Raw genomic sequence first — 22,619 nt, 5'->3', positions numbered from 1 at the left:
AAAAGAATCCCCCAATTATCTCAATATGGTTAATCCAACGATTTTTAAGTTTAGGCAGGCCACAGCAGAAGCTATTCGCGATTGATGAGTGGTCAGACAAAAAAAACTATAGACTTTATGCTGATTCAGTCGTTGTATAAGGTATTTTCAATAAAAAAAAATGTGCTGTGCAATGAAACAAACACCACTGTCATTATAATTGGTCATTTGCAACGAATCTAACGGAGTTCTAACGCAGATGGAAATGTCTATTGACTGGGTCTTCCCCACAGTGTTTGGTTTCATTGCCTTCCAGAATAATCTGTGAAAGCCACATTTGGGATGTTTTTCGTCAAGCCAGTGTGTGCATGTTGTATTTTCACCCCCCTAAAAACTGGAATAGTGAGTGAGAGAGTGGTGGAAGAGAAGTGGTAGGCCTCGCTCAGTTTATTGCTTATACACCAAACAAAGAGTCCTGGAAGCCTGCGCGCGATCAATCTTACTCGCCAAAGGGTCTGACAGCTCGGTGCCCTCAGAACACATTTAAGGCTCCTAACTCTCCCCCGGATCAAATGCAGCCAGGAAGTAGAGAGAAACACTGGTCACTCAGATTATGGCCAGTTTCTGTTCGCAGTCGTAGCCGGGCTGTCGCTGGAGGGACGTGTTTTAAAAAGATAAATAAGAAGAGAGGCGATTTCCTTAACGAGAGAGCGAAATTGCGCAAACGGTGAGTAGGGGCTGCAGCGGCGCATATTCCATCGTTTATTTTCCTCATCATGGTCCCTGCGTTTGAGCTTTTTAGGCAACACAATTATTTTCGTTTTGATAAACATACACATTTTTGAGGTGAGTGTGTGGTATAGGACAGGGCTGCTAGGGGGAAAGATGGATGGCTTTTTGGAATTATGCACAGGCTTTGTGTGCAAGGAATGGAGTGGGTGGCAGTATTCTGTGGAGCCCAGCCTGTCCACTTGTCTTTACAGGAGGATTGATTTAAGAGCACTTTCCCACGGATGGAAATGCAATGAAGGAAATAATAAGCTTTCTATTTCAGCTAAAAACGTTATATTTATGTGCTACCTGTGTATGCCACATATGGGTCAAATCAGTGTCTCACATTGTGCGTGCACGCGCGTGTGTGTGTGTGTGTGTGTGTGTGTGTGTGTGTGTGTGTGTGTGTGTGTGTGTGTGTGTGTGTAAGCGCGTGCGCGCGCGCGCACGCGTGTTTTGGATCCAGAATTGCAGTAGTCTACACGAGCCTTTCTACACAGCCACACCACACCATGGTTCAATTGTTCTAGGTTCCCCTGCTAGCCATATGTCAGGGCTAGTAATGTCCATGCCCTGTAATATCAATCATATTCAGATGAAAACGATACACGGTGCAGCACACTAGTGTTATCAAATAATATTGCTATCACTTAAAGATAATATATAACTAGTAAACATGATCAGATGTTTCACTCGTCTGATGTACAGTGATAAAGAGGAAGAGAGAAAGAGAGAGAAGATAACATTAGCAAAAAAGGCATTGGTGTTTTTAACAACGTGAGAAACGTCCAGAACAAAGCAAACACATTATGACTTATAGCCTGTATACTCCCACGGCCTATTTCTTGGGCGTTAAATGAAGAAAATATTGTGATCGTCGTTTACAAAGCCAAAGTGGACTGATAAAAATATAAATGTACGCATTTTGAAATTTAAAAACGTATTTAAAGAGGTGGGCCACATTTCTTATCAGCAGCTGCTTTGCTTCTTAAAAGCAGCCTATAAAATAGAAAAACATATGACCTGCAATGCTTTTAGTTGTGGCGTGTTTATGCATTAGTGCATTATTTTATTTAATTTTTTACAATTGAAGCATTCACGTTCACTGCCTTTAAGCTGCCATCCGCAAATACTTGAAGGACCATGAACGCCGTTATGATTATTGTAGCCTACATTCTGTGGAAAGTGCCGGGAGTGAATTTGACTGACTGGATATATCAGATAATTATTTTTCGAACGATTTCTCATTTAGCTTGTTGTCTTCTTGCAGATCCACCAGAAGGCCCTTGTGACATTTTTATTATTATGGATGTGCCTATACGCTGATGAGAGGCAGGAAGGAGACCACCCGAGTGTTTTCATGCTGCCGAAAGGCGAGGATACAAAACTAGCAGCTTTTATTCAATGGAAGACTTATATCTTTTACTTCATGAATTGTGGAAACGTGTATTGTATTTTCCTTTCTTGCATGAGGCAACTTCAATGCAATGTTTAGCCTACCATAATATGTTTACAATATTAAAGAACTGTAACAAAAGCTTTTTTTATGTCATGAATTACAATTAAAATATATTCTATAATAAATGCTTTTTTATGATATGGCGTTAGGTTGCCTAATATAAATTATGGATTATGGGATAGCAAGAGGTAGCCTATACACTGGATGCTTTTTCTTTTTTTGTATCGGGGAGACTGTAATGTTTTGATTTATTTGTCTTTGATGTGTTATGTATCTGGGGTGCGTCAAATTAAAGCTGGGAGGATGAACTATAATTATATTTCAATTCATTTATTAATTTCTTCCAACTGGAGTGGAGCAGCATGGAATGTATGACATTGAAAAAGAAACAAAAAAAATAGCTGTTTGTTTGTTTTCTTCAATAAAGAAATTACTAACGTGTGTCCTTCTTTCCACCCTTATTGCATGATTGATTGATTTTACATTCGTTGAGAAAACAAATCACCTCCTCGAATGAGAATACGACGAATATTAGAAGAATAAAAATAAAAAATAAACAGAAACCGCAACAGCAACAGCAGCAGTGTCCTGCTGAGGAGCTGATAGCAGACTAAACAGGTACGGGCTGGAACGGGCCTATATTCCATCAACCTTCACCCCGCACGAAGCGAGCGGGGGTGTCAAATAATACTAAAAGGATTTCATCTTTTACACAGAACGAAATAAATAACATCAGAAAGTCCAACAGAATATAACACAAGCAGGGGGAGGTCGTGTGTCAGCTCTAGAGACCCTCCTTCTGCAAAACGTATCTCCTCATTAATCCCGGCTTGTGGTTCTTGAGGATCCATTCACAAGTGCAACAAAATGCAAAATGAAAAAAAAAAAAATAACACACAATTCTTCAAATGTGGATAAATAAAAATGACGAACAAATTCACATTGAAAAAGAATACCATAATATTTGTTCATAATACCCTGTTTGATTTTCGATTTAAAAACGAGAGAAAAAAAATAAGATTAAATAGGTCTATGCATATATTGTGCCCACCCACCCCCACGCCGACCCCCTCCTCCTCGCGCTTGGCATCTGAGCCCAGATAAAGGTCTTTGTGGGACAATGACACGAGCAAATATAGAGAAAAAATTCAAGCAAGAGTGATTATTTTTCCTACGCTACGTCACACACACCAAAACTATAGAAACATAAAGAAAATCAGAGAGAAAAGTGGAAGCCATTTAAAGAAGGCGCAGAAACAAAGCGATAATGGGTCTGGAGATGTAAGACAATGGGCGGAGTGATCCGGGCTGCACCACCGCTACAGATGCGTCAATTTGGGCGCTTCCTGAATTCTTCCCTGAGAATAGTGCGGCGTAAGGTCTGTGTACGTCGGGTTCGGATCACACACTCCGTGATGGTGGCTGTTGCCCATTGTGATTGCTCCATTGTAGTCCATGTTTGTGGACGGCGGGTGCGGGAGGTGGGTCAGACCGAAAACAGAGGCCCCAGAATTGGGCATAGAATCGATGTAGCCTCCGCCAACATAGACGGGGCTGCCCTGCATGTGCGGCCCATAGTTGCCATTGCCTTGGAGAGGATGCGCGTCATACTCGGGCGTGGCCGAGTCGGTCCCAGGGTACCTCTTCTGGGAGGGCGGGCAGTTGTTGAGGGAGCTGTTCAAAGGAGGGGGATATGACGTGGCCATGCCGTATGCGTTTTGATGGGGTTTGTTGTAAGACGTCGGCGACTGTGATTCATAAGGTACACTGTTTACGAGAGAATGCATAGAGTTGAGGTATCCTCCACTGCCGCCACCGGAGGCCGGGCCCACGGGACTCCGTGGAGACTGTCCCCCAGGAGAAGGCATCATGCCGACGCCCTTTTGATCTTTCTTGTACTTCATCCTGCGGTTCTGGAACCAGATCTTGATCTGCCTCTCGGTCAGGTTGAGAAGGTTCGCCATCTCCACCCTCCGGGGCCGGCAGAGGTAGCGGTTAAAATGAAACTCCTTCTCCAGTTCGACGAGCTGGGCGCTGGTGTAAGCTGTCCGGGCCCGCTTGGAGGCTGCTGACCCGGGCGGACTCTTGTCTCCGGGGCAACTGTCCACTGTCGAGGAGAAGAGGGAGACGGGTGTCAATTAGTAATCCATTAATGGTGGGGGGGCCGAGAGACACAGAAATACAGTGTGAGACAGAAACAGAGAGACCCAAGAAAGAAATGAATAAGGGAGAAGGGGTTAAAGAGGATGGGAGGGAGTCAGTGTGACAATGCACATACACAGCTGATAGCTAATCTCCCCATCAGTAGTGGGACTGTGGCTGAAAGGAGAGCATAGTTTTACTGACTGCAATAAATATGCCATCCTCAGCTTGCTACAAATAAAGACTTTCTCATTATTTCTCTATTTCTCACTCTGTTTGCTGGGATCCTAATGTTCGCTGGAATCCTAACATTTTGATAAATCAGCTTTCTGTTGCAGTGCACAAGACAATTAACAATCAATGCACACAAAGTGCTGCTCTGCGCGCGTTGCGGCAAATGACAGAATAGAAAACTCGTAATCACGGTGTAGTAGGTCAATAACTGATCCGAGAACAGGCGACCCTAAAATATTTCCATGCTAAAGCATTTTGACCCTCATCTCTCCCTGTAGTCACACGCGTAATGCAAACACAGGCATTATGTATTCCTAGGGGTGCGTAATGCCCGCTCTCTTTGCCCCCACCGATAAGCAGTGGTGGGAAAAGTAGGCCTATTCACAAGTAAAAGTATCAGTACTGCAATGTAGAAATACTCTGTTAGTAAAAATCTGGAATTAAAAATGTACTTGAGTAAAAGTACAAAAGTATTGGTATAAAAATATACTTAAAGTGCCAAAAGTAGAAAGTAGCATGCAGAATGTCCCATTTAACAAGGTTTCAAATGCATAAAATGTAAAAAAAAAAAAATCTTTTGAAAATAGCAGATCTACAAGCTCACAATGTGTTGCATCGTGAGGCATTGTGAGCTTGTAGATCTGCTATTTTCAAATGGCCGAAATGTATATAGGGCTGAAGGAGTTAATGGTTAATGTTTTGTAATAATCAAAATCTACAAAGTAACTATAACTAAAGTCAAGTGAAAAATATTTGCCTCTGAGATGTAGTGGAGTAAAAGTCAAAGTACAGAAATTTGGAAATACTCCACTCTCCAGTCAAGTAAAAGTACCTCAAAATTGTACTTAAGTACAGTACTTGAGTAAATGTACTTAGTTACTTTACACCACTATACCAATAAGTCTCACCTTCCAAGAGACTGAGGATTGGCTGCAGCACAGCAAGGTGTGGGTCTGCTTACCACGCGTGGCAGGCTGCCAGCACCTAATAAATTTTACTACCGGTCGTCTGAACCCAGAGCGAACCAAATACAGCATGACATAACGTAACCCATTAGCTTGTTTCAGAGCTGGAAAGGGAGCCTTAACACCGGGAATAGCGGACTTTGTACAAGGACAATTACTGATGATTGTGTCAATTAACGCGATTATGCATAACTGAATACCATTAAGACATGTTTGTAAGTGATCGGATCATAAAGGAATTCTGATTAAAGGGCGCTGGAAGACATTGCGTAAAAGGCACGGCCCTTGCGTAAAATGCGTAAGAAGACAACCTACATATTCAATCAAATGTCGTGAGAAAGGCGTTAATGGCTCTCCGAGAGTGTGATAGTATCTAATATCATTTACAATACCTAATAAATAACTCTTCCGTAACTGCTATGATCATCGTGAATAATGGGGTTTCCATGGTCTCATGCAGAGAGTGCCAGAATGGTGCCTCATTGCTTTCCATTTTCAACTGTCATGGCGAAGTATAGCTACGTTGCAAAAAAGACACACTAAAACCAGGCCTGTGTTGGGGCCCGGGGAACACGCACACACACACACACACACACACACACACACACACACACACACACACACACACACACACACACACACACACACACACACACACACACACACACACACACACACACACACACACACAAAGAACAAAAACATTGATGATAAGGCCATGTGATCATGCATAGCTGAACCTTAGATCAGTGGTTCTCAAAGTGGGGTCCTGGGACCCTCTGGGCTCCTTGAGGGGGACATATAATGGACGCATAAGGGTCCATTTGTACAGTGAGTTATGGGGGTCTTTGAAATTAGAAAAAGTTTGAGAACCACTGCACCAGGCCTGTAGGTTAAATAGCCGATCTACAAGCTCACAATGCCTTGTAGATCAGCTATTTAACCAAAAAATAAATAAAACACTGATGATGCAGTGCCAGATGATAAGACCATGTTGACCATGTGATTCGTAGCCTATAGTTGAACCGTAGATGGTTCCACAGTAAACAACCACCAACCCCCACCCAGAAAGTTCTCCTCTTATCAAAACAGGAGGACAAACTGAAACAACTGTTTTGGCTTGTTTGTTTGTTGTCTTGCAGAGGGACATCGTGTGATCAGAGGCGATGGCTGTTTACTGTAGCTCCAGGTCAAATGTAGGGCAGAGAGGGACAGCAAATGGTGGGATTCAGTCCTGAGACATATAGGCCCACAGAACAGTTCGACTCAAGCACAATGTAAATATCTGACTTACATTGTGTTTGAGAGGAACTGTTCTGTGGGTCTATATGGTCTATCGATGTAAAGAGTCAAACATGTCCACATTTGCCAGTCGTCCCTGGCAAAAAGGACTTGTATCTCAATGGGACATGCACATGCTGGATAAATAAAGGTTAAAAAACTGAAGAGGTCATTATGTTATGCCATGCAGCATATGTGTGTGTGTGTGTGTGTGTGTGTGTGTGTGTGTGTGTGTGTGTGTGTGTGTGTGTGTGTGTGTGTGTGTGTGTGTGTGTGTGTGTGTGTGTGTGTGTGTGTGTGTGTGAGAGAGACAGAACAGAGCGTGCATATGTTAAGTGCGTGCGTGTGTGTGCGTGTATGCACGCACGCCACCAGCAGTATAGCTATAGAACAAGTACCTGAGCTGGAACTACTGGTGGGTTTTTGCTTGGCATTCTGACGGGACTCCTTCATCCAGGGGAAGACCCCCTTTCGCATCGTGGAGGTCGGGGAGCCGTTCTTGGCACTGGGCTGGTTGGACCCGTTGCTCGCGTTTTGGGCGAGAGCACCGGGGGACTGTGGAGCGGGGGGTGGGCCTGACACTGGCACTGGCACCTGCGGTTGATTGCTTTCGGGATGAACCGTGGACTGCGCCGCCTGAATGGCCGTGCTCCTGTCGCAGCTCTCCGCCATCTCCCCCGGCTTCTGCAGGGCCACGGAGCCGTCAGGAGACTGCAGGGAGCAGGCAGGTCGATGGTACTCACTTTCCACATGAGAGGCCCGGGGATATTGGACCTGATTGGCATCATAACTGAAGCCATTTGCGCTTTGATACGGGTAGCCACTGTAAATTGCAGAGCTGTCGTAGTAGGTTGCCTTTTGCATCTCGCCGTTTCCCAATATTTATTTCAGAAACTGACAGGGTCTTGACACCCTTGTAGAATAACATTGGCACCCCGTGGTCACGTGACGCCTCTCCGCCAATGGCCTCCTCGTGTGAACCTAGGGTTACAAGAAGCACAGTGAGGAGGAGAAATGGTGGCGATCCATCTTACTTTTCAATACAGGCCTGACACGAGAGACTATGCAGGCAAGATAGGGCCAGCACTTCTGTAGACTATTACCGTTTACCTTATGGCTTTACACGGGGCACAAAGACACGCACTAACCTTGCATTACCATCTGTGCTGAGTAACCTCAAAACAAAAACGTTTTCAAACATATACTGCTAGATCATAACGGGAGCAATAACCAAATGCATGGCATGTTTAACTCTCTTATACTGGCCAACCAACGTTGCAGTTTTGTTTATTTGTTATGGTTGTTTTTGTTTATTTTTAGAACACAAGTGCAATGCAGAATATATGGCAACAATAATAAAGAAAGCATATAGGTAAAATGCATGTCTAATAGCACATTGAAAACAACAATTTGTTCTATTAACAGGGCTTTCATAATTATTAGCCTTTTGCCAAGGGAGAACACTTGCCACTGCTTAATCTCCTTGAAGCTAGACTGGGCCTATTTTTGTTTCTCACTATTACTCAAAAGGAGCTTCCATCAGTAACAGGATAGAGCTCGCTGCGGTCTGCTATCCCGGCCACCTGGCGCAAAGGATAAACAACCGCATTCTCTCCATTTCTTTTTTTCCTTTTGCATGTGTAGTTGCTACAAGACTAATGGAAGAGCCACGAGGAAACCTGAAAAACCGGGCGGGCATTCGCGGCATCTCCATGACCACGGCGTGAACTTTTTCCTCGCAGGCCCATAATAATGGCTGCTGTCGGTGCTGTCTGCGCGGCGGCCCGTCGCGGTGATGTATGGGGGTCAGTGGGCCGGGACGGCCCGCTCGAGAAGAACGGCCCGGTGAGCAGCCAGGCCCCATGTTGAAGTGGACAGAATTCCGGGACGCACAGCCAGCCTGCCACTAAACCACTACCATTATTCATTGAGGTAACCACGGGGATCTTATTCGCTGAAAATCTTATTGTGGAAACTATCAATAGTGTTTGGACACAGTTCCACAGGTTATAGGCCTATTTTTGTCGTTACTATTTTTACGTGAGTATGGCTCTTTCATTCAGGGGTCAGAGATTAGGTGGAGTAGCCTAAATATTTTCTAAATACAGCCCTACAGCTATAATGAGAATAATAATTATGCTAATAACAATACTACTATGCTGCTACAACTAAGATTAATATAATTTTAAGCTTTATTATTAAGCTATTATTCATAATAATAATAATGATAATAGGTAATAATATAGTAGTAATATAGTAGCAGTAAAAGTAAAAATAACCATCACCGCTTTGTATAACCTACAGCCTACAACAGATATCAGCAAACACAGTGCATCATATGGAACATACAATTGTCAATATATTTTTTTCACTTGAAAAATAGTAGATGCACTGAAACTGATGTACTATTGCTGTGCATACAGTATATAGGCTACCAATAAAACATGGACAAACAAAGAATGTTTAATGTAAAATTAGTAGTTATGTTGATCTTAAAGTTAACAGAAATGCTTCGTTAATTGATTGACCTATGAATATCAAAGAATGAACTCAAAATAAAATGAACAGGGGGGAAAAAAACCTAAATGGAAATGTTGAACAGCTCCGTCTTTGTGCAGCAGTGAATTACTACAGGCGAATCTGTACAAAATCAGACCCACTGAAGTTACCTTCAACACAAGTTAAACCACAGACTGAAAGAGGATCTCTTCACTACATCTGCTATTCAAAGGATGCTCTGGAATACATTTCAGAACGATTTTTTGGTGTATTTCCAACAGAAATAATGCGATAGCAATAAATGGCATGGGGAGAGAGAAGCAAGACAGACTCGAGCTTTCTGTTCAGCCCCCAGCTCTGCTGCCTTGACTGTGTGTGAACTCTTCCTGAACCGAGATGTAAGTCATACGGTGATAAATCACCGCACGACACACAAACTCCGCCATTTACAACCGAGGGAGCCTATTTCTGGCCTGCTTACCTTATCCTCTGACGACGAATACAAAGCACGACGCAATATTTTCTCATTCAGCGACGAAATCGATCAAAGCGGTAATCCAGAGAAAAGTTTAGGCAAAGCGAGCTGAGCACAGCAGCAATGGACTGCGCCTATAGCCCCACGCCCGGCATTAGCAGCCACAACAAAAAGGAAGAGCCGAGGGGCTCTGTGTGCACAAGAAACGAAATCCCCCCTTTTTTTTTCTTTTTCTCTTTTTTTCCTTTCCTATTCGACGTGGATGGGTAAACCAAGATTACGAAAGCAGGCGTGAGCAGTCAGGTCAGCGAGATAAGCGCTATCTGCCCTCACGATTGAACTTATCACATGCTAGAGCAATGCCCAGGCTTCATACCAATATTAAACGTAGCCAGGGCTATGCTGGACTATGTGTTCGTTCACCAAGTACCATGCAGACACAACTCCCCCGAAACATAGCGTCACCATAGACAAGAAAAATTATGCAAATGAAGCAGCGCCTTGGAAAGCCAGTTCAAATCAAGAGGCTGCCTCTCCTCCCCCTACGGTATGAGGTAGTAGCTTATGTATGAGGTGGAAATATATATCATTATAAATACTATAGACTATTAGACGCCCACCCAAACGCGTTTTGAAGCATGTTTTTTATTTACTCTACGTGAGATTGTGTTTTGTTGAATGGAATTGTGATGTAGCCTAATAGAAGGGGGTAAGCAAGCGAAAACAACAAGGCATTTTCATTCCCTCGGAACATAAAGGGCTTCTATGCACGGCTTAATTATTAACCGACACTTTTTGCATTTGGGGTATCAATCCTGTGGCATAGGATCGGGTCATTCATTTTCATTCCAAATGCCAAATACTCCACTGGTTGTCAGTGGACGTGCTGGTCGCACGGCCTGCTGTTATAGAGGAAGGCTATTGAATGACCAAATAATAACAATAATAATCAACTACAAAATTTGCGAGCTTGGCCAAACGGTGGATCAAAGTCTTGTTCGATGTAAACGAAGGGAAAGACCCCCACCAGGAGCTGGGCGAGAAAAATGGAAATAAGTTTCATCACCAAAAGGCAAGCAGAGGACACGCAGTGAGAAACAGAAGAGATGAGAGCCGAGAGCAGGGGGAATCCCTCAGCATGTTAATGGTGTCTTTTGCAGCCAGAGGAGGGAGAAAAAAGAGATTTATGTCCTTTCGCATCTCCAGGCTGTAAATACGTCCAGAGCAGCCTCTCTGTTTGAGGCGCTGGACTGGAAGCACAGATCCAACGGCCCTATTAAAAAGGTATACAGAACGCACAACCGGCGTAGGATGGTGAGTGGGACAAAAATCCACGCATGAGGATTTTTTTTTTTTTTAGCCAACGTGGCTTTTCTTTCCCCACCCAAAAAAAAAAAATCACAGTAGAAGCTTTGTTTAATTATTTACTCCTTTGTTTAGGTAAAATGCTGATTCGGGATTCTCTTTAATTTGGCACTGACCACGGGGTTAAATGTCAGTGTGTTGGTGGACGCGCAATAAGGCCCAAACAATGTAAAAAAAAATGCAATGTCTATAGGAAATAAAATCCCGTTCAAAACTTCAGCACAGTAAGCCATGGCGTGGGCCGGGCAGATGGTTTTCAGGGAAAGTGGTTTTTGAAAGCAGTAAGGCACAGCTCCAAGAGGTGCGATTCCCCTCGTCACTTTTATAGTGACAAATTACACTACAAAGACAAGTGGATGAGAACGAATTATTGCTCTCGGGCCCTTCATATCGCTGCTTCGAGGAAATGTACAAGCCATAGGGCTACTCGTCCCTGCTCCTGGATGCTTTACACAGGACGTGCGTGGTACTTATTAGAAATTGAATAAGGATATGACCATCAAGCATTCATAACACAAATCAATAAAGATATATGGACTCACCGAAGGCGGACAAGGGTGTCTCCACGACCGTGCAATCCCCTGGAATCACTTGGATGTAATTCTGCAATGGACAATAGGAGCATGTATTTTAATACTCATTGAAAATACCCAAATTATTTTGTTTTTTTGATCATTCATTCTCAAGGCTATATCATTATGAACTAATTTCACGTCTCGAAACCACGCGCCCTACACTGACCCTAAAACTAACTATATTAGACTAATATCAAGACTATCAATTATGTGTGTGCCATGGGTAAATGACGGATAAACAACATATAAAGGTTATAAAAATGCAGATCCAGTCAAATTCGATGCGCAAATATTGAAGTTAATTATTGAGGCAATATTTTACTTTGGAAAATTAGGCTGTCGGCCTGTAGCCTGCATCTTAATATTTAATACTACATGGGTTCGGTTTCTTTCTAAAGTCCTGATTCGTATAAGCATTTTTTGATCATAGCCCAGATAGAAATACATAACTCCCTACATACAAAACGAATGTCAAAAATAGCCTAGCCATTAAAAAAAACACCTTAACAAAGCATTGCAAGCCTTAAGGCATATAAACACAATTACACAAATAATACAATAGGCTTATAATAATAAAAAAAACACGATTTGTGTTCCTCTGTTGTTCCGTGTGTATTTTCTCCACCACTGGAAATGGATCGAATAGTCATTAGCTCTCGCACAACGGCTTCCCTAAGTCCCCGTGCCCATAAATCACACACGAGCGCCGTGACCTCAGCGCGGCCGCGCGGTCCTAGATGGCACTCCGTCTTCCATTATATTCTCGTTTCCCTGGCGGAGAGGCACAACCCCACTGCTTTCTCTTACTTCTTATGTAGCTCAACTTGATTTATCATTTACCCACAAAACCCATGTAAAGCCACAAACTGATGCATTTTTATAGGAAATGTATTACACTTTGGAACGGGACAGCGTGACTGCTTTCACCTGCTCTGTTTGGGTTTTTGTTAGCAGCCGAGATTTAAATGGCCGCGTTTATTTACAAACGGTTATATAGGCCAAGCACTAGCTCAGTGTCTCAAGCATATGGGGTTGACCACCTGCAAGAGATGGGATCAAAAACAGGCCTAGCCTATATTAATCTGTGCAGCACCCGTTGTCATAATTTTCCAAATGGATTAAGTGTTTATTTAAATGTGTAGCCAAGCTTTCTGGAAGCACAAAATGAAGCAATTGCATACCATATTCATGAATATCGCAGCCAAATCCTCAACTGGCAATTTATGTTTCAATTGATTCACTTAAGGAGCTATTGCAATTTGGATAATCGACATATCTCCAGATGCAGGTGAATATTAATAGCCTCCTATTCCAGTTCAATTTTCCAGCCCAGGCTAAAGCCCTGCACTCCTTTTCTACTGACCTCTGCCTCGCGTGGCAATAACTCACGACAGTAATGAACAATCGACGGAAATACCTCAAAATAAAATCCATCCTCCCAAAGCACGGACTCTGACTCTGTCCGCGTGGAAAAACATATCCGTCCGTGACAGCAATATAATACCATCCACAAGACCGGGATCCTCGCGCGTGCGATCTGTCTCTCCGTCTGCCTTTCTCTCTTTCTTTCTGTTTCTTTGCCTCGATATAAAAACTACAAAGCCCGGACTCCCCTCACGGAAAGTGGGGGTAACGCGCATATAATCAGCATCATATGGCTAGACCGGGGCTCCGGTTTTCTTCCCCGTGCCATAACACCGCGCCGTATTATGCGCCGCGCGCTCACGTGACGCAACGTCAACTTAAATCCCTTTTATTTGAGCCCGTGAATCATTAATGGAGGCAGTCGTTGCCCCCGAGGAGAAACGGATCGGTGTTTGAGGGAGAAAAAAGAGGGGTACATGACACTACAATGTATCTGGCAGAGGAGCAGGTCTCTTGCAGAGCAGCAGCTTTTCCACATGTCACCAATTCAGATGAGAGGCTGTTCCGTCAGGCTTTAAAGTGCCATATATTTGGTGCCCATTAGCGCTGAGTGAGCGTTAGCGCTAATCCTGCTGTAGCTATTGTGCTGAGTTTCAAGTGGGAGCCACAGTTTTAGACTAGAACACGTTAAAGAACAGGATGCTTTAGCACTCCAGTGCGACAATTCGCACTATGCGAGGCAGAGAGGGGCTTTCCTCCAAAACACCCTTGTAATGATTATTCAACACCTCTTAAAGGTGACATCTTCTATTTTCTGTGAGATTTACTGCACAGTCAAGGCTACGGGGCGTGTTAGCGGACTCAATGTCGCCCCCCGCCCTCTATACCCCAGGCTTCTGTGTAGGAGCGTTCCAGCCAGCGTCCACGTCCTCCATCACCAGCAACCTGCATGCTGGCGGCCAAATAGAAATCAAATGTCCACATAATTACCTTTCCTAACGCTATAGTCAAGGTGTGCGTCCTGGTGGCAGTGAAGAGTGCTTGTATGTCAATCAGCAGTAGGCGGAAAGTAGAGATGAGACAACCAAAGTGTGGGTCCTCGACCCCACTGATCGCTACATGGACCCCCTGTTCACTCTGCCAGCGCTTACGTGCTTCCTATGACCAGTTGACTGATGCTGGAAATTATAGGTTTGCGCACATAGGGTGAATGTTGGAATCTTAGTATGGGGAGGAGAAAATATATCAGACTGTTGGAAGTACTTAAAACGTCACTTTTACCCAGACCAAATGTCTAATGAGCGGAGGCCTATACCCCACTGATTTTGACTAAATCACAGATATTATCATGCGTAATTGTGCAGTTATGGAGGATATATGTGGGCCTCTTGGCCGGAAGAGCTTCTCTTCTCTCTGCACCGTTTGGCGCTTTTTTCCGTCAACACCGAGCAGCGGGCGTGGAAAACCCCAGCTAAACTATTAATCACTCGGAGCGGACATGGACAGCACCCCACTCCCACACATTGTCTTCTCAAACTACAACTTGAGCGGTAAACTTTTAAAGCCCTAAAGCAGAGGCAGACCCATCTCCTTCTAGAAATGTCCAACATTAAGGACAGGAGGACAGAGCTTTACTAAGTATAGTGATGAGATTTCATTTCACATTTACATAATCAGTATATATAGGCTAAATTAATTGTATTTGTTAACATTGATGTTTTTTTGTTTTGTTTTATAAATGTTTGTATCCTATAGCATATTGTCATTGTTTAATGTGTTGCTTGCGCTGTTTTTGTTCTACAGCACGAGTTCACTGGGGTCGTCTAAAGCAAGGCAACGTTGGAGAAGTTTTGGGGCTGGAGCTGACTAGAGATAGAAAACAGACACTCACTCCCACGCTGCCTCTCGCCACCGCACCTGAACTTTTCCCTGACCCGGGCAGAGGCAAAGACAGCCGAGTGTGAAATTATTTTGGGTCAAAAACAAGGAGAAGATGGAAACCTCTAAGGCCACGTTAATTGCTGTGTAACCTACGTTTTGTTGCAACCTTTTTAATTGCTATTGCACCAACAGCAGTAACCGATTGAATGTTGTCTCATTTCTCAAACGTTTCAGCAGAGCTATAGTTGCACAAATCAAGGCGCCTTAATCGCTGACAACAAAGAGTTGTTAAAGGCGCAGACCTCTCCTCACCGCTCCGCCTTTGGATGTTAGCCAGACGACTATACATATCTCCCCACAATGTTGACATTCGGAGCTCTTAACTGGCAGACTTGGGTTACCGATACACTCAGCCGAAGATAAGTCTTTCTCGAGGGTTTACACCGGCCAACATCAAGGCTAATGCGAAATTCAACGCCGTACGCTGACTGGGAGCCCATTCTTATGAATGAGGCACACCATTGGGGAAACCTAAGTCGGCGTTTGAGGTGAATTTTGTGGATGGTCCTTGTGGTGATTGTAATAAAGTACTGAAGTTGAATTGTGATGTTATACTCTATTATTTTCTGTGACTTTTGATCATCTTAACGTTAGTTTAATGTGCGAGGTAAGTGCAAAACTGGCTGAATCTAATAAATGTATATGGCCTACTTATAGGCTACTAGCCTATAGTAATAACAATATAATAGCAATAGTAATAACAATAATAATAATAATAATAATAATAATAATAATAATAATAATAATAATAATAACAATAATGACAATGATGGATGATATAAGATGAATCCTGACATATAGCTCATCACTGGTTAATGTTTAACCTAGTTCTCAGTTGTCTTTTGTGTCCACTTTCAATGCAGGGCTTTCTTAGCCAAAGCACAACTATTTGCATTTGTTAAGGTAGTTTTAATGCATTTGCCCTCACAACTAATAAATGTGAAACTCTTAACATCCACTTTAACTTAAATGTTGAATATTGTCTTGTTTTATTCCTATCTTAATCAATGATACGCCTATGAAGCATATACATTCATTTAAACTTTAAAGTCAAGGTGGTGACTTGTCCCTGTCCACCCACAGCCAACATTGAGGATATTTTATTTATATTACTTGATTTATTTATTTTCTTTTAAATGTTTGTTATTTACGCAGAATTTAAGACATCGTATTTCGGACTTTACACCCAGAACTGTCGTGACTGAGCAATGGCCTATTATGTCTAGACTAAGATGTCACTTCATTTTTCATTTTTTGCCAATTTAAATGTATTAAGTCTCGTGAAACATTTGCACTGCAAATGTTAGTTGGACTTCAAGCTATTGTAGTTCGTTGCCTGTTCGTTGCCCCTACGTTAAATCACGAAAATCCACAAGTGATGACCTATGAAAAACTTTGTAACTCCCATTGTTAATGCGACGAAGAATGTTATAACACACTGTGTATATATATATGATATTAAGTGGCTTGAAGTTATTGTCACTTGAATATTGAAATATTAAGGCATAATGACCCCTGATCCCCTGTGTTAGACTTTGAATAATTTGGCTCTGGTTACAAGTACATGGCCTATAACTGCAAAACCTGTGATGGCTGCATGAATCTTATGCATATAGAGGTAAGCCCTGTGAGCATATACTAGCCCACTTCTAAATTAATCACCCTCTTGCTTGATGAGAGTAATCTGCCTAATGCGCACAAGGACCAAACTGCACCACTAAACGTTAGCACCACAAGTGAATATTCTTGTCTACCATTTCGAAATCCCCCACAGAGTAGGAAAAAAGACCCAAATCTACTCACAAGTAGTAAGATGATCGTTGTCCACAGGGAAACAGACGGACAGAACAGAACATAAATGTAGACGAGATATGCACCCAACTGAGGCTCACTTCAAATGAAAATATAGTACGGCAGATTTTCATATCTATTTCTGACCCGAGGGCATTCATTATTCAACAAGTCACGTGGATGAGCAAATTAAAATTTCAGAACACTGGAAGTGACCTCTATTCGTGCATCAAATGAGTTGAAATATGTAATTTCAGCAGCTCGACATCTCGAGAGGCACAGTAAAACCTGTGCCAATCTAACGCCATCTTCTGTACAATCTCCATGTCTCTGCCTGCCAAGTGCTGCACAGCAGCACCTGAAGGGGCAAGTAGACTTGTAATAATTATGACAAAAAGTCTGAAATCAAGTAAGTTACGTTCCATTTTGCTTGATTATATAAAAAAATATTAATTTAACAGATACCACCATGGCCCATGGTCAGGGATGAAGCTGCACCATCACAATAATTGACAGGTAGACCTATAAACTATAGCAAGGTGCAGAAAAAAATTGTTTTGAAGTTACATCTGTGCCAGTTTGTGGATTTCACATAGTATTGCAACGACTTGGGCCTGATTAATACTTAGTTGCACGCCAGTGTCTGTACTGAAAATAACAGATCTACAAGCTCACAACACTTCCTAATGGGAGGCGTTGTGAGCTTGTAGATTTGATATCGTCGGTGCAAGACCAGAAGCAAGTATAAATTAGACTACATGTCAATGTAGCCCTGCAGTGCAGACCTATACTTATAAGGGTTTATTATGAGCGTATTATCATTATGAATATGAGATCTCACATGCTCTTGCGGAACCATGACGTTCTGATATATACAAACTTGAAACAGAAAGAATTTCTACTTTGTGTACATGACTGCAACGTGTTTCCCCTCTTATTTGCCGTTTGCACACTCCGCCTGACAGATGTGTTTCTGTGACGAATAGCAGATGAGTGCGTCTCAAAGAACAGTTCGAATGAATTAGTGGCACAGATTCAGCACCTACACATCGTTTTTGTTTCCGCGTCGTCTCTGGGCAAATATATAAAATGAGAAAGAAGAAAAGCCCACGGAGGTCTTAACACTGATGTATGGTCTGAACATTGTGTGTGTCGTAAGGTCAGGGGTCAAGCGAAGTGCTCCGGGTCGGTGATTGGCTAGATCCTGCCATGTCCTCTGGGTGAACTCTCTATTGTTTGGCTGTAGCAGCCAGCAGGTAGTGACTGACCAACCCTTTACACACTGGTGCACCGAGGGATCGAGGTTTTTGAGGAGATCTCCTTATAAAATACATGCAAAAACATGTGTGGTCAAATGCACTGGACATTTTTTGGGGTTTTAACTTATTACCCCTCGCTGGCGCACAGCCTAATACTTAAAGCCCAGAAGCTTATATCGGCATGTACACACTGCACCACAAATCAGCTTCGTCTATAAAAAGGCACATGACAGTTATGGGCATAAAAAAGATATATATTGTACAGATAGGGCAGTAAAGTCAATTGAGCATTCAAAGATGTGCCGGAGTCGAATTAAGTTAGGCCTGTCTGCCCAGCCTACGTAATTTACGCAGGGCGCTGTGCAAAGTATTGTTAAATATATGTTTAAAACAAACGTTACACTGAAGAAGTTACATTACAATATCCTTTTATCTGTGTGGCAATTTACCTCTTCTAGACTGTATCTGAGCATTAGTAAATGAAAGGAGAGGCCCAGCATTGCACGCATTTTCATCACCCCCGATTACAGATATTTGGGAATACAGCAGCTCCCAAGTGGATTTCCACAGAGTCAAACTCAGTTAGCAGATTCTTGCAAAAATAATTTCAAGGTGTGACGCATTTAAATCTACATAATCCATTCCTGACACACAATTTTGACGTTTACGCACGTCATTTCACAATATTTCCCAGCATATTCAAATACATTACAATACAGATTTTTAATCAATTTTCTTTTATGGCAAAAAAAATAAAATAATAACCAACATGAAATTAAAATTGTACAAGTGCTAATCATGTTTAACCCCGACACTGGAAACAACTGAACGTCTTCAGATCAGGCGTATTGCGTGTATTACGCACGACCGCTATAGCATTCATTGCTGAACTCGGAGAGTCAACACGTTACATATATCTACACCATAATATCCAAAGTCATATATCAACCATATAATTGAAGTACATATTTATTTCACAAGAACACCTTAGGTCTACACTAGCCTACATTACAACGTCCATTTTTAGACACACAACAAATATTCACAGTTAAGAACACAACACCATAGAAGACGCACTAGCACAAATCAAATGTACAACCTACAACACGAACAGACATATTTCTACTTGACGAAATGTGTTTCCTTATTGTGCCTTTGCTATGATTTGTCTATGTACATTAGATGTGAAAGTCACCTGGACTACATTCAACAGTATACCAACCCATTCACACACACAAACTACATTGTGTTACTCTGAATGATGCCCTAAACAAAAACAGCTGACTGCTTTTCTAAAGGGCACCTAGAGCTTCTCTAAATATCTTTCAAGTATATTAGAACTTTCCATGAGCAATAATAATTATAATTAAAAAAAATCATAAAGAACATAGAAAAATGACTTCCCACTTAGCTACTCTCACTCCATTTACATTTTTTTTTTACTGTAATGATACATTATGATCCAGGTCCTATCTGAATGTGCGTTATCCTTCTCTCATAATTATAAACAAATACATATACATTTCAGTTTGCCATCTTGGCAATTAGAGGTGAATTTCAAGCTTATATGCAGAGGGAGCGAACAGACGGAGACATGGGGTGGACTGTGAGGGCGAAGGGGTTGAGAGAATGCGAGCGGCCCAGTGGCCAAGGCGGGGGGAACGGGATAACACCATGTGTAACATACTGAAGAAACGGTCCAACAAAATTCCACTTGTGTGTTATTTGTCATTCTCAGTCTGTGTTGGGTTTTAGGGGGAGCTTTTCGCGGGACTCATGCACTATAGGCTTGCGGCGCACGGCGTGGGAACAAGCTGCTGGCCTGTTTTGATCTGCTGTACTGGGGCTCCCGAGGTCGCGGACGAGGCCGAGCTGGAGGAACGGATCTTGGTGTTGGGCAACTTGTGGTCCTTCTTCCACTTCATCCTCCGGTTCTGGAACCAGATCTTCACCTGGCGCTCGGACAGGCACATAGTGTGAGCAATCTCCACGCGCCTGCGTCGGGTCAGATAACGGTTGAAGTGGAATTCTTTCTCGAGCTCGAGAGCCTGCTGGCGGGTGTAGGCAGTGCGGGACCTCTTGGGCACTCCTACTCCATTGTAACTGGCGCTGACTGAAAAAGCAATACAGATGCAAGCAAGCAGGTGTTACGTGAGACTAAATGGCGTTCGATCCAAACTAACCGCCGATTCTCCACTGGACACATTAAAAGAATGTAAAGCATTAAGGCGTTTTCCCCCTCTTTTCTTTTGGGGGTATTATAATGTCGCAATGTTTGAATCATTTTCTGTGTCATTTCTGTTGCGGGAACGACCTCAATTTGGAGATGCCATGTGTACAAGCGCTCGCATCAAGGGACAAATCAAGCTTAGAAATGATTAACCAAACAGCGGGGTTGGATATTACAGTTTGGCTTGGGTCCAGTCGTGGAGGTAGTTTGGGTTAAAAAGCAACAAAGGCGCATGGCCCCGGCAGACGAACACAGGCAATAAAATTTACGAGGGTCCTTAATTACCGACCCTGCTGCTCAATAGCCGTAAATTGCTGTTGTAAGGGGTGCTACTAGTGCTGCCTCAATGGGCTTGCGTATGTTCCAATGGTTGTTTCTCAGTGGTTCTACTATTTAACTGTGACGATTACTCACTTGTGCTAACGTGGACCTTTTTCATCCAGGGATAAACCACCGGCTCCTTGCCCTTCGGTATGCCGGGATATGCCTCACTGGCGTGGCTGCAGTCTTTGCTGGCATTCGCCCCTGCGCCACTCTCCGGAACCGTGTTGAGACGAGGACCGTGGTTCTGTGGAACGGGTTGGGGCTGCGCGTGATGCCCGTCGGTGAAATCATCGAGTCCGTTCGACGGGACATTACCGTAATCGTAGCTCGGTTCTGTGTAGTTTGACCTCGGGTAGGATGCGTCGTCGTGGTGGGGAAAGCCCGTGTCTTTTGGTCGTTCGTAGTAATCAGCAGGGGCAGGGATGTATCCGCTCTGTTGATATTCGTCGCATGGAGGAAAGGAAGGTTCGATATAGTTCGAGTTTATCAAGTAGGAACTCATGGTCATTAATTTGTGAAGTGCAACAATACTAATTTTTATCGCGCTGTCGTTTTTCTGATCTCCACAAAACCCTCCTACTCCCTGTCAAATGTACAAAGTTGTCTGGTCACGTGTAAACTGCCACCAATCACAGTGTCTCCTGTGGGCATCATGTAAACAGGAACCAATGGAAAGCATGGCATTGGCACAACGAAAATTGCTCGGACTAGCTTACGTTGGTGTTTTCCTTATTAAATCAGAGTATATAAAGAAAACCCAATCAAGCAACTTGTTTACTGCATGGAGCAAACTTATGTAGGCGAGGTTACTGCAGACATGCTATAATTTCCTCCTAAAATCAACATCCTCTGAAAAGGGATGAAAATGTTGCATCAAATTCAACCCCTGAAAGAATACAGATTCTTTAGAAACAAAGGACTGAAGGGGGTGGCAAACAACGTGAATATTGGTTACTGGAAATGAAAATGCGCTTAAAAATATACTAAAAAAACATGTAAAACTGTGCAAACAGTTGCATATGAGATATGAATGTACCTGTGGCATGTTATTGAAAGTATCACACAATATAAAGCAAGCCGTATTGGACCAAGAACTGCCGAGCATAGACTGTCCATCAATACAACCTTAATTAATAACCACCCAAACCAACTCTATAACAAATGAAACCAGATCAGTCTATTGTCTGTCCATGAGGCCCAAATAAATCTCAAAAATTCTAAATTCTATTTTTGCCAGATTCCTTAAGCATAACAAAGACTTTGAACTGTGTTTGGTCACACATAGCCATTTCATAACTTATAAAACGGTCGAGGGTGTGATTGCATGCATCTCGCGCCTTTCTCCTTAAAAACACAAATACAATGTAGTGTGTTAGTGTGGCTGTAATGCTGTATCAATAACTTTTTTCCAATTTCAACTGCAAACTGCTACCCAGAATCCGGTCAAAACAATGCACTATTTTCAATATTTTCCAGCCACACATTTTGCAAAAGCAATGACTACCCAGTAGGTAGCAATACAAAGCATATGTAGTTTTAACAAATTGTCTATTACAAGGTAGGTCAATTAAATCAATCCAGTTTACCTTCTAAATATAAATACATTTCTATTGCCAAATTTATGCAGAAATATATCAAATAAACGCTACAAGAACTTCTCAAAGGCAACCATGTCATGTGTATAATTCTTTCAAAGTTCAGAGAAAGATTCTCGCTCTTCCTATTGCACCAGTCTACTGTAAACAACGGCAGGCAAATACTAGCAACAGTGTGTCGACAGAACATTAACCTCACTTAATGTCATATTTAGGGCAACCCCACAGTAACAATTAAAATACTGCTACTAATTATAGCAACCCAAACAACAGTAATAACAATAATAATGCCATAACATACAGTATAGAGCTGGCCCATTCGTACACACCATTATCCCACCATAACAGACATCTAAAGAAATTAAGGCT

General features: G+C 42.6%; 2 protein-coding genes and 1 long non-coding RNA gene across 5 annotated transcripts; 1 reads left to right on the top strand and 2 right to left on the bottom strand.

The window, feature by feature from the left end:
• Positions 1–3,282: 3,282 nt before the first annotated feature.
• Positions 3,283–14,210, bottom strand: hoxa3a (homeobox A3a). 3 transcript variants are annotated; one of them, XM_080442423.1, is made up of 4 exons: positions 14,101–14,210; positions 11,713–11,773; positions 7,230–7,812; positions 3,283–4,316 (listed from the first exon to the last, which is right to left on the bottom strand). In XM_080442423.1, exons 3-4 carry the CDS (start codon positions 7,693–7,695, stop codon positions 3,529–3,531), a joined length of 1,254 nt encoding a protein of 417 aa, XP_080298549.1. In that variant the 5' UTR covers positions 7,696–7,812; positions 11,713–11,773; positions 14,101–14,210; the 3' UTR covers positions 3,283–3,528. The 3 variants fall into 3 exon arrangements, with proteins under 3 accessions (XP_080298549.1, XP_080298548.1, XP_080298547.1); XM_080442422.1 differs by lacking the exon at positions 14,101–14,210 and adding an exon at positions 13,163–14,020; XM_080442421.1 differs by lacking the exons at positions 11,713–11,773; positions 14,101–14,210 and adding an exon at positions 9,812–11,055.
• A 399-nt stretch (positions 14,211–14,609) lies between these two features.
• Positions 14,610–15,592, top strand: LOC308095373. Its single transcript, XR_013934062.1, has 2 exons — positions 14,610–14,748; positions 14,914–15,592. It is a non-coding gene; the product is annotated as an uncharacterized lncRNA (long non-coding RNA).
• Positions 15,593–18,821: 3,229 nt separating this feature from the next.
• hoxa4a (homeobox A4a) lies at positions 18,822–21,405 on the bottom strand. The gene is made up of 2 exons (XM_080442425.1): positions 20,746–21,405; positions 18,822–20,214 (listed from the first exon to the last, which is right to left on the bottom strand). The coding sequence occupies exons 1-2, from the start codon at positions 21,161–21,163 to the stop codon at positions 19,883–19,885; spliced, it is 750 nt and encodes a 249-aa protein (XP_080298551.1). The 5' UTR covers positions 21,164–21,405; the 3' UTR covers positions 18,822–19,882.
• Between the last annotated feature and the right edge of the window lie 1,214 nt (positions 21,406–22,619).

This window comes from Gymnoscopelus braueri (genome assembly GCF_963280865.1).
Source record: "Gymnoscopelus braueri genome assembly, chromosome: 11".
In the NCBI taxonomy this organism is placed as follows: Eukaryota; Metazoa; Chordata; class Actinopteri; order Myctophiformes; family Myctophidae; genus Gymnoscopelus; species Gymnoscopelus braueri.
Note: the sequence above shows the minus strand (reverse complement) of the source record. Positions and strands in the feature narration are given on the sequence as shown.

Coding starts and splice junctions, on each gene's coding strand:
- hoxa4a (XM_080442425.1), bottom strand. CDS start 21,163: ATGACCATGAGTTCCTACTTGATAAACTCGAACTATATCGAACCTTCC. Junction 20,215..20,745: donor AAAGGTCCACGTTAGCACAA/GTGAGTAATCGT, acceptor TTGCTTTTTCAG/TCAGCGCCAGTTACAATGGA.
- hoxa3a (XM_080442423.1), bottom strand. CDS start 7,695: ATGCAAAAGGCAACCTACTACGACAGCTCTGCAATTTACAGTGGCTAC. Junction 4,317..7,229: donor CACCAGTAGTTCCAGCTCAG/GTACTTGTTCTA, acceptor TCTCCTCGACAG/TGGACAGTTGCCCCGGAGAC.